At 41.9% G+C, this 12547-nt stretch overlaps 1 protein-coding gene across 1 annotated transcript in view; it reads right to left on the reverse strand.

Annotated features, from left to right (window-relative positions):
* Positions 1–12547, reverse strand: part of FRAS1 (Fraser extracellular matrix complex subunit 1) — a 412381-nt gene that overhangs the window by 197692 nt on the left and 202142 nt on the right. The window contains exon 15 of the mRNA XM_004681192.2: positions 1919–2062. Within this exon, the coding sequence (XP_004681249.1) occupies positions 1919–2062 (144 nt within the window). The remainder of the gene's footprint in view (positions 1–1918; positions 2063–12547) is intronic.

Genomic DNA, 12547 nt, shown 5'->3' on the forward strand with positions numbered 1-12547 from the left:
AGATGTTGAATGAAACAATATTGAGAAACTACTCTGCAAAAAAGCTGCTTTTTCAAGGCAGATAAAACCATGTCAGCAGCAGGTCAGTGTCACCACTCCTCCTCAGTGACAGTCCCCATCCTCCTTGGGGACACAAAAGGGGACTAAATGCCTTTAGGCCTTTGAATTAGTACAAATGTGACATCTGCTGACCTTTAAAGACTACATCTGGCTTAATTGAGCAAGAAAGTGATGTTGGCATATAAAGATTAAATTGTTCCAGCTAATGGCAGCCTGGCCTTTTTTCCCCTTGCTCTCTCCCAGAGCCACACAAAAGCCACCTGTGACTCATCCACATCAAGCGAGAATTTTTACACCAGCGTTGCTGATGGATCTCTGCCCAGCTTTAAGCAAGCAGCTGCCAAGGGCTATCTCTCTTCCCAAAGATAAGTGGAATTGTCAAGTCCCAAAGATCATCTCATTTTTGCTGTTGCCCTGTTCAGTAAACAAAACAAGGACAATAACTCAAGAAAGCTTTATGGGCTGTACCTTTTATTGATTTAGTGGACTCAGTTATTAAAAAAAAAAAAAATCATCATGGATTTTGTACAGGTATGACCACAGCAAACTCAATTCCAACTTTTCATTCACCGTCAATGGCTACCTGTGGACCTGCAAATGTCTGCTGTAAAGGTTGACAGGAAGACAGAAGCAGGAGGGACCCAAAGAGCTGCAGGGAGGGTAATGAGAGGAGAAGACAAGGAAAGGTTGAGTTGCATTAGGGTAACACATCATGGGGAGCAGAGGAAGGGTTAGGAAAAATAAAGTCCTAGGCTTGACTCCCAATTCTGCCCCTTATTCACACTGTAACTTTAGACAAGTTTCTTAATCTGTTTCTTCATCTGGAAAATGTTGATGATAATAACTACTGTATGACATCATTGCGAGGATTACACACCAAACACCGAGCAATACTCTGTTCCAGACACGGGGCTAACTGCCTCGCATAGATCATACTCTGAATAGTCTTCTGATCTGGGTGTTGCTACTGTCACAAATTACCACAAACTCAGTGGACCAAACCAACACATCACCTTACATCCCTAAAGATCAGAAATCTTAAAATCAAGGTGTGAGCCATGGTGCCTGCCTTCTGGGAGCTATGAGGACGGGGTCATAGTCTTGTCTTCCCCACGGCGGGAGGCCATGTGTGGGTGCAGGTCTCCTTCCTGCTTCCTTCTCAGCTCCTTTTCTGGCTGCACCTGTCCTGCCTCCCTAAACAAGGACCCTGAGATTATAGGGGCCCAGTGGGATAATTCAGGATGCCTTTTTTTCATTCCCAGACCCTGAACAGACACCAGAAAACACTCCCCATCTAAGGCAGCCTATTCACAAGGGAAAACTGACCCTCAGTGGAAGTTAACTTTCCCCCTTTACTTCCTGCCTCTCCATGGTTCCTGTTTCTAAAGCAGTGGGATGAGAGCCTGGCACAAGGAGTCACGACGTGAACTCTTACTGTCCACAGAGGGTATGAAAAGTAGAGCAATCCATCAGTGCCTGGGCTTTGAGGCAGTACACCAACTCTAAATGCCGGTTGAGCATCTTCGTCTCGAAGAAACTGGGAAGGCAGGCTAGAGGTCCTGAAGCCTTTGGAAAGGAAGCCCTGCCCTTCCTGTGAAGCTCTGAGTCTGAGCTGGTGGCCTGAGTCTCGCTGTCTTCATCTGCAGCATCAAGTCAGAATGAGGATCACAACCTAACAAGTGGTCAGGGGACAGGGCTGTTAAAGGGAACCCCGCTGGTGACAAGAGAACATGTTTTGTAAACTACGAAGACAATGTGATTGCTGACAGCTACAGTTATTCCCATATTTCCTAAGTATAAGAAGTGTCAGTCAGCAGTGCGATGGTTGACATAAAACAAGCAATGCTGAGGCACTTACCTCTACAGGTCCCTTGCTCGTTGTAAAACCCATCGCCACAGCTGCCCACACACCTGCCCTCTCTCAGCACCTGGAGGGGGTCTCTGCAGGCCAGACAGTGATTCTCCGTGGGACCCCAACAGGCTGCACATGACTCGTGGCAGACTGCAAACAAACAGCAAAACCAGGGAGCAAGTTAGAAGGACTGGTTGCATTTTTTTTCCTTCAAAGGCTTTAGAGCTTTTAAGCAGGATATAGTATCTTCATTCCTAATCTACTCTACACTCCAGGAGATAAAACACAGCTCCCATCAAAAAATACAAATACAACTTCATTAAATGGTCACTAAGAGATTGGAACAGTAATGAAAATCACAGGGAAAGAAATCCTCTTTTTCTAGACAAAGAAGTGGTCTATCTAATGAAATCAGCTGGCCTCTCACCAATGATCCCCCACCCGCTGGCCCCCTTTTGTAACTACCTAATAGTCAACAGAAACTATTCCTTTTTCCAGCACCATCTACAACCACCTAAAGAGGGATGCTAGGTCTCTGATTAGGCCTTGAAGGACCCAATAATACTTGATGTCTATTATTGCTTCCCTCTTTTCTCTCTCTCTCCCACTACCCTTTCTTCTGTTCTGCCTCATGATTCTTTCAAACGCCATCTGTCTGGTCTCCCACTAAAAGTATCTGGAGGACTCTGAGAACCTGACTTTCTTTTACGATTCAGATTTCTTTTTTTTTTTTTAAACATTTATTTATTTATGCATACAGAACTGGGGTAGAGGCCAGAGATACAGGGGCAGTGAGAGGATTCACCAGAGACAGAGTGGGGAGCAGAACAGGCAAATTGACAGAGTACACTGCTGAGGGGAGCAGCGGGGAAGACAGGAGAGGTCTGCTGTGCCATGGGGCTGGGATGGAACTCACATTGAAGTGGCTGCAGATAGCTTGCAGTGCTTGGCTTTAACCCCTTACACCACCAGGGAGGGCCTACGTTTTAGATTTCTTAACTATACTTTGTTCCTAAACTAGAGTTGCTCCTTTAAGACTAGAAAATGTCCTTCTTCTCAGTATTTGATTTTTTTTTTTATTGATTACTATTCAAGTTTGCCCTTCATTTTAGCACTTCTGTCAAGAAAGGCCTATTCTACATGACTGAATATATTCAGGTTTGGTTAACTGTATGGCTAACCCACCCTAGGCTTTTGTTAATGCACCATAATTTTTTTTTAATGTTTGCTTCACAATGGATCATATCTTGTTTTTTAGAGGTATTCATTCTGACCTAAATGGGTGGGGAGAATGCCTTTGCTGCTTGCAAGCGACTAGGTAACTATACCTAAGTAATTTAATTAGGTTCCCCTTTGGAGTCAGAAAAAAAGGATGCCTGTGTTGTAAATCTCAAGATCCAGTTCTCTCCTCTCAGTTCCAAACTGCACAGGAAAGCCTTCATTTCAGACACTTCTCCTTAACGGATTTAGAGATAATGACTAATTATGTTTAAGTACAAGGAAGGGCTCTTCAATAAAGAATGAGCTTGGAAGGGACAAATGTCAGATGCAAAGGGTGAGGAAAAGTAGTCATGGAGAGATCTAGAGAACAGCATGAACAAAGTTCTTGAGAAGCATCCAATCTTGGTGTTTCCACAGTCAAAAGCTGCACTGGAGCTGGAGCTGGAGAGACACAGCAGGGCAGAGTTGGACAGAGCAGAGCATGGGGGTACAAAACACTGTATGGCAGAGTGGGGTACAGTGGGGTAGGGCAGGGAAACAGTGGCACAGTTTGTAAGTGGAGGGGAACACAGAGGACCAATCAGAGCTGACCTTGGAGACCTGGGGGAGGGTAAGGACTTCCACGCTGGCAGGAAGATGAGTGTGGAAGCTGTGGGCAGGTTAGAGATGGTGGTGGTAGAGGAGGGGGGAAGCCGAGATGGAGAAAGGTTTACTTTTTTATTTTCTGTTCCTTTCATCAGACTGTAAGTTTTTGGGGGGGGGAGAACCTATTTGTTGTTTGTTAACACTGTGCAGTTCACACAGCTCTGTACCTTACAAACAGCTCTTGAGAGACTTTATTTATATAGACCTAATTTATATGTGTCACATGAGAATACAATTTGTAATAGGATAAATACTGACACTATATTATTACTAATTATTACTAATTACTAATGATATGGACGCAAAGATCCTGCTAACAAATTATATCTAGAACATACATGAAATCTGTCATTCATGTTCTCCTCAGTGACTGTTATCATCATCTGTTCATCACCATGGATGCTTCTGCCTCCCTGATCTCAGGGGTTCATTCAAAGCCATTACCTAAACAAACAGAAAGCTCAATCTCATTTCTAGGATGGTTCCAGTGTGTCCCACCTATCAATGTTCAACAGAAACAACCACTGCAAGTACACTGAGGTGCTGTGGTAGTGGGGGTAGTGAGGTACATCCTATCTGGTTATGGTAAGCCTGAGATCCACCACAGCAAACATCTACACCACACCATCACCTGAGAGCATGATTAAACCACATTGGGGGGGCCATGTGTGCAAGGGGAGAGCTAGGAATTGGTTAAAAAGCCACAGAGACCAGATCACAAGAGTCCATGTGTGGAGCAGGCCATTGAAGCCCTTAGAGTTCTCTTCCTGGAATTTTTTTTTTAAAGATTTATTTATTTGTGCATACAGAACTGGGGTACAGGCCAGAGACCCAGGGGTGGCGAGAGGCTTCACCAGAGACAGAGTGGGGAGCAGAACAGGCAGATCGACGAAGTACACTGCTGAGGGGAGCAGCGGGCGGGTCAGGAGAGGTCTGCCACGCCATGTGGTCACTTCCGGGGCAGGCGGGAATCGAACTCATGCGCAAGCGTCTTTAGATTCTCAGTGCTGCGCTTTAACCCGCTGCGCCACCAGGGAGGGCCTCTTCCTGGAATTTTTAATGGGGGCAGTGGAATTGATCAGATTTGCTTTTTAGAGTTTGCTCTGCATTGGACAGAAGAGAGAGTAATTTACTCAAGACGTCTTTAAAGGATGAAATCCTGTTTGACCAGGGGGTGCAGTGGAGACAGACATTAAAGAGCGAGTCCCTAGTTGTCTTCGGGATTGGCTGATGGCAGAGCAGTCACTCAGTGGCAGGGGCCATGACAACAGTAAAAATTATGGTGGCTGGGAACAAGGTGGTTGGTACAGCTGTAGCGCCGGCCCCTACCTGATACCCTGCATCCCGGGAACCCTGGCAGAAACCAGGCTCCAGCAACCATAAGGATGGGCACAGGGTCTGACCCACCTTCTCTATACCATGCTGCTTGTTAGACATTGTTAATATTGCCCTGTACATTTCTAATCAAAGCAAGTGCCAAAGTATAGCAGGATATATAGGCTGTGGGCTTACAGAAGGCACCCACAAACTTAAGTCCACTTAACATCTCAGTCCTGCCCTCTGTTACCTGCTTTATGCATGCCAGTCCCATGGAGCAGGGGATGCCACGCATGCCCTGTGCTGTTCAGGGATGTTGGATGCATCACAGAGGATTCACCCAGTCACAGTGCTCCGGTTTCTGTCCCAGTTCCTGTAATCTTGTTTATATTTCAGAGGCTCCTAAGTTGTTGCTGCTTCTGTGAAGCTTTGCTGAACTTGTCCGAACACAGTGACCCTCCCTCAGTGCTTCTGCACCCTCTGTGTATGTCCCTTGTGCTATTTATCCCACTCTACTGATCATTCAGTTACAAATCCATCCCCTTGATAGACTAATATCTTTCAAAATAGGAACATGCTTCCTATTTCCTATTTCGTCCTAGACCTCTTCAGTCCTTGTGTCCAGATGGTGGTACATAGTCACTATTTATTACATGAATAACAAATGAATGCACAGATTTTGCTTTCTTTTGGTGATGTGACAATCCTTTGATGACTTAGCTTCTGCACAGAAACAACTAATCATATGGGTACAGCTTAAAAATATGGACATTTATGACAAATAAACGAGGCTGTACAAAATACCTAAGAAACATCAGACTCCAAATCTGCTTGTAATGACAAATACTTAGGTTGCATTTATAGAGAGCTGGTCCTTCTCTTTCTCCTATGATGGATAAAAGGCATATTCATGGCCAGACAGGACAGCGAAGAGAATTTTTATTTTAATACAGAATATACTAAGTTACATTTCTTTCTTTTTTAAAGTTGTGATTTCCTATAATGACATACTCCCACTGTGTTTTGCAATTGATTTCTAACACTGAACATATGCTACTGCAGATAATCTCTTCTTACAGGCTTATTTTACATGTGTTTTTTATTACATTTGGGTAATTAAGAAAAATAAAAGGTCACTCTCTGACTTTTCACCATAATTTCCCCTAGTGATAGATACATTTTGGATCACTGAGAGTTTAGACTGTGCATTGTGAAACTTGTGGCAATAAATTTAAAAAGGGAAAGCCATCTTCTTATCTCAGAAGCAGTAGATAATTTATTTGGGAAAGTCCCTGACATTTCTGGAGCATAACAAGACTTGTGTTGGCTTGCTGAACAATTCATTTCAAAATGAAAAGGAATGAGTTACTTTTCTTTGGGTGATTCCATACTGAAACCTTTCTCAAAAATAAGAAACTTCTCTTTGTACTTGATAATTTTGAAATAGAAGATTGCATTAAGATTTTCTTTAACCTGTGCTTCTCTCAAAATAAAATGCTGACCTTTTCCAGAGTGGTGTAAAAGGTACATTTTACAGACCGCCTGGTTTTTTTCTAGGAAATTTTCCCAGACTCCAGGCAGCAGATGTGACACTGGGAGTTCAACCTCAAGAAAAAGAGGGGGTCTTGGCTTCTCACCTTTCCCCTGATCTTTTGAAATAAGTTTCCGTGCCTTTATTATGAAATCAGCAGGTCCATTTAGCTTCCTCAATGAAACTGCAGTTCAAATTTCCAAATTGCCAAAATGTGTTCATTTCATTTCCAGCTATACAAAAACAGCCAGGCTCGGGCAGGTATGTCATACACAAATTAAATACCCTCGTTCTATGACTTAGCCATTTTGTAGCAACTGCTAGCTTTCATTCTCATCTTAGAAATGACTAGAAAGTCCCTGACACATTTTAAAATATAATCAGGAGACAGTGGACAAATTTCCAGTAAGCAAATCTTGTTGGGTGAGAAAAATAATTAAAAATTATCCTTTTTTCACTGTTCCTTAATTTCCTAGTCTGTACAGCAGGAGTTATAATATTTGCCATACCTAATCCACTGGGGCATGGTGAGAGGACATATTTAAGAAAACAGAAAATGCAATACATGATAAGTACTATGCCCTGGGAGTAGTGAATCATGTTTTAACTGGTGTGAAAAACTCTGTTATTACAAAAGGAGCAAATTAAAGTACAATATGAGACATGAGCAAAGTCCAGAAAGGAACAATGGGAAAGGTAGGTTCACTTAAGAATAACCTCGAGGTTATTCCAGCAGTTACATAAAGGGGACCCATCTTTCCCAGGGCCTCACATTTTAAAGCTTTTTTCTTGCAAACTCTACAAAACAACAAAAGCCCTTGAAAATAGCTTGGAGCAGCTCAGGGAGAAGCCCAGATGCTAGGCAAATTATTCCCACCCCCACCCCACCCCATCACAACCCTGTCCCATCACTGGCCCAGCTGAGGTCAAGGTTACTTGGCTACTACATGCAAATACAAGAAAATAAAAGAAGCTCATCTCAGCAATCACCATTTTTGAACTTTTTACTCCAGTCTTCTTGAGTCCCCTACCAGGCCAGGTTTCTACCCTCAGACAGTGTCCCTGTGCCAACAGAAGCCTTTCTATTCTGAAACAGGAATGCAGGGTCTCGGCATATTCTGCAAACTCCTATGTACTTGAGAGAGTTCATAATGGAAAAATACAAACCCATGAAAGAAATCTTCAGCCTCATAAACAGTCAGAGATATGTAAATTAAACAGGAAAGTCACATCTAGATGAGATAGATTAGACAGACATGTGGAAACACCCATGCATCTTCAAAATAGAGCTTGGTGAGGGGTAAAATGAGGGAATGCTCATCTATTGTACAAAAATAGCATTCCGGTAGAGCAATGTTGATAATAGGGACTGGCAATATTTTATGCATGTGTAGATAGTGGGTACTGGGAAATCGCAGTACGTTCTTTCAATTTTGCTGCAAACCTAAAATTGCTCTAAAAATTTAAGTCTAAAATTTGAAAAGAAAATTCAAGTAGCAATACTTATGAATATTTAATAGTAATGATATTTAATATACACATTTAAAGCAATAAACATACACGCACACACACACAAATACATATACACCTGCATTAGAGGAGTTAATGGGAAACGGTTCCTGGGAGAAGGAAAGTAGGAATATAGGTTATGGGAACAAAAGGAATATCCAGACTGACATAGACAAATAGATAAGCAAGAAAGATACTCAACTCGGGCCAATGATGAAAATGGGTCGTGAACTGTAGGTAAGTATGACTAATTCAAATATCATCATTAACACCCCCCAGGTTTAAAAAATTAAATAAGATTGTATTTTATTATAACCAATTGACAAAAATAAAAGAATCAAAAAAGGCAGTGAGAAGCAGGAACTTACATAGATTTCTAAAAAGTGTGCAAATCACAAATTTTTACAAAGAGTAACATATTAGGGCCCACCCTGGTGGCACAGTGGGTTAAAGCACAGCCACCTCAACATGAGTTCAATCCCCACCCAGAGGTGACCCACATGGCACGGCAGACCTCTCCTGACCTGCCTGCTGCTCCCTTCAGCAGTGTACTTCGTCAGTGGGCCTATTCTGCTCCCTGCTCTGTTTCTGGTGAATCCTCTCACTGCCCCTTCACTTCTGGCCTGTACCCCAGTTCTGTATGCATAAGCAAATAAATCTTTTTTTTTTTTTAAAAAAGAGTAATACATTAGTATGTGTTAAATTATGTATATACATGCATCCAGCAACCATGTCTAAGAATTTACCCTAATCAAATATATTTACTATAATTTCTATTGAAAATGTTTATATCATGGTTATTTATGCTAAAAGACAAATTAGGAACATCAAACAACAGAGAACTGGCTGAATGAATTCTCACATTGCCACACATGGAAAGTTATATGACAGCTTTAAAAAGATGTTGTAGAAGAAAATAAAAAATATCACAGGGAAAGCAGGCAATAAAACTAAATATATAGTGTGATTTTACTTTTGAAAAATAAATAAATGTATATGCACACAACACATACATATACAAACTCAGACACCTATTCATAAATTGGGAAGACATACACTAAAATACTAACAGCAGTGATTTGAGAGAGTTTAAATCAGGGATTTTACCCGATTTTTGATTGTGCCTGGAATTTTACTGACTTTATCGAATTATTTTTGGAAAAAGCATGAATTCACTTGATACTCAGAGCTGAAAATTATTAAAGGAGAGTGAAAGTTCTTCTCTCTAAGGGATTTACTAGGTAAATAGCTAGTTCATCTATTAACCACATTTGTAATACAGCTGAATGATTTACTCGTCTTGGGCAACACACTTGAATTTTTAGCAGTGTCTTCTGCAGACATAGAGCTTGAACTGGAATAACTTCCCAACTGACTTCCCAGAGGTTTTGGCAAGTCTGCATGGAGAGAGATTTACAAGCAAGCTTCTAGTTTATCATTGGTAAGCAAGTGAGAGGATGAAGGCAGACATTCAGATCACCAGGAACATTCCTTTTTTTTTTTTTTTAAAGATTTTTATTTATTTATACATACAGAGCTGGGGTACAAGCCAGAGGTGCAGGGGTGGTGAGAAGATTCACCAGAGACATAGTGGGGAGCAGAACAGGCAGATCAATGAAGTACGCTGCTGAGGGGAGCAGCAGGTGGGTCAGGGGAGGTCTGCCGCTCCATGTGGATCACCTGCAGGGCTGGGGATTGAACTTGCACTGAAGCGGCTGCAGCTCACTTGCAGTGCTGCATCCTAACCCACTGCACCACCAGGAAGGGCCACCAGGAACATTATTAAGCATTGTGTCTCCTGCCTCTCTACTAAAGCTTCTAAATGTATAGCACAAGTCCTCCCTACAAGTTGTCCAAGGCACTGACCACAGAGGCTTGGCTTCATGAGCCAAATGGAACTCTCAGATTCCACTTATCCACTGTGAGCACTGGCAATACGTAGCTACTGGGACCCTGTGTTTTCTCTCAGCCCCTTTTAATTACAAGGCTATTGATTTCTCCAGTGATACACTGAGTCCATTTGTCTACAGAAACTGAAGAGCCAAAGGAGGGATGACCACCCCAAATCAAGCTGTTGATGAGGAGAGTTGTCAGACATCCTGGCTGCATTACCTTAGCTAGCTCAGATCTCCACAGTGATAACATGGAGGGGCTGTGGGCTCTGAGAGCAGCAGAGAGAGGGAGGGAGGAACTGGGAGATTGTTGGGTGGGGGACAGAGAAGACAGGAAAGGAATGTACGCTGCACAGGCTAGCTAAAATAACTGAGAGCATGGGTACTGGGCAGAAAGCCAGAAGACCTGTCACTAGTTTGTAATTCATAACTGAAATATTTTGGGGTTCAGATACATCAGGAAAGATGGGAACTGTCTGGAAGATAAATTCCCTTGCATGCGTGGTGGGCATTTGCTGTTGGTATGTGATGCTTTTGTTGTGTCATTTGTCTTTTGGAACACACAGCAAGGGTGTATAAGCAACACAGACAAATGTCAAACACAGCCAGTCTGCTGCTGAAGCAAAGGTCCCAGGTAAACATCACCAGCTGCTTTGTCCTTCTTTGCCTTTATCCTTTACATGAATGCCCATATAGGCAGGGGACTGAGAATAGCCTTGTTACCTGCTTTACTGGGTCTAGTTTACTTAAGAAATGTACCCCTAGAAATTGTCCTCCATTCACAATGACTTAAAATATTCTCCACTGAGTGTCCTCAAACTGCTTAATATGGAACTTCCATATGACCCAGCAACCCCACTCCTAGGTATCTACCCAAAAGACACAAAAACACTGATTCAAAAAGACACCTGCACCCTCATGTTTATTGCTGCCTTATTTACAATTGGAAAGACATGGAAACAGTCCAAATGACCAAAAGTGGATGACTGGATGAAAAAGATGTGGTACACAGACACAATGGAATATTACTCAGCAACCAAAAAAAAAAAAAACAAGACAAAGAAACACATGTCTTTTGCAGTAACATGGATGGGGCTGGAAAAGATCATGCTTAGTGAAATAAGCCAGAAAGAAAAGGAAAAATACCGGATGGTTTCACTCATAGCAGGAGTATAACGGATCAGGGGAGAAAATAATAATAATAATGAACAGCTGTATACCAGAGACATTTTATGGGGGTGAAGTGGGGAGTGGGATCAAAGGGAGTTGGGGAAAGGAAATGCACTGAACTACGGTGATGGCACACGGGTGATTTGGTGATGGGAAGCCCACGGGATTACAACTGAGATGGAAAAAGGCACAAAATGATGTAAAAATAAACATATATATATATATATTCTCCACTGGACATGCTGGAGTCTCAAAGACAATTTTTTTTAGAGTTGCACATTCCAGCACTGTTAAAGCACCCAGCTATCTTAAAGTGGGGGAAAATGACATGAAGAAAAAGAGAGATGGGAAAAATAGAGATTTTTTGATTATCCTGAGTCCATACCTGGTCAGTAATTGCTGACTGGGAGTAAATAACAGAAGTGGATGGCAGGTCACCCATAGGCCAACGTGTAGGCATGCCTGTACATTCTTACCTTTTCTCCTCTATGTAATGGTGTACGAAAAATTATTCTAGAGGCCTTATGTGTGAGGAATTTAGAAGATTTCAGATTTAGACCTGTCCTGGCTTCATTAATAAGTCACTTCTTTTGACATATTTTTAAAACTGTCTTTACAGCACCAATAATAAGGAATTCATATGTTAGAACTATCTGAATTTTTTAATTTTTAAAAATTTTTAAAATTAAGTAAATTCATTCCATCACTGTTCATTTTTCTACAATGTATGATTTCCCCATGAAATTCCCACCACCAATTCACCCATGCACCATCACCATAGTCCCTTGTGCTCCTTATCTGAAATTATTTTACCTTTTTACATTTTTACCAACACTCTAGGTTGGTGGTTAAGTAAGTTCCGTAACCACTGGACAATTGCCTGACAGTTTCCTGCTGTGTCCCTCTCTATCGCCCTCCACCCACACTTGGTACAGAGAAACGTCTCAACACAAATAGCCATTGCACTAACAGAAGGGAGGAGACAGAGTATCTTTTGAAGCAATAAACCCCCTCCAGAAGACACTGAGCAAGTAGGTGAGCGACCATAATGGTTGTACATTGCCACAGGAGGCAATCAGAGCAGGAGTTAAAGAATATGCCTTTGTAAGTGACAGAATTAGATAAGAAGCTGGGTGGATTTGGTGACAGAGCCTGTACTCTGAGATATGTCACCTTCCCTCCCCTCTAAGGGTCAGCAGAAAGAGGGAGCGCTACCCCAGTTCTGAGGGCTTTGTGAATAATTAAGTTTTATATCCATGAACCAAAATAAAAAAGGACTAATTCCACTGTTTTTACTCCAAGTTTATAGGTTTATAATCCACTCTTTTTTAAAAGATTTTTATTTATTTA

This window comes from Condylura cristata, unplaced genomic scaffold, assembly GCF_000260355.1.
Source record: "Condylura cristata isolate star-nosed mole 26May11 unplaced genomic scaffold, ConCri1.0 scaffold00012, whole genome shotgun sequence".
NCBI lineage: Eukaryota > Metazoa > Chordata > Mammalia > Eulipotyphla > Talpidae > Condylura > Condylura cristata.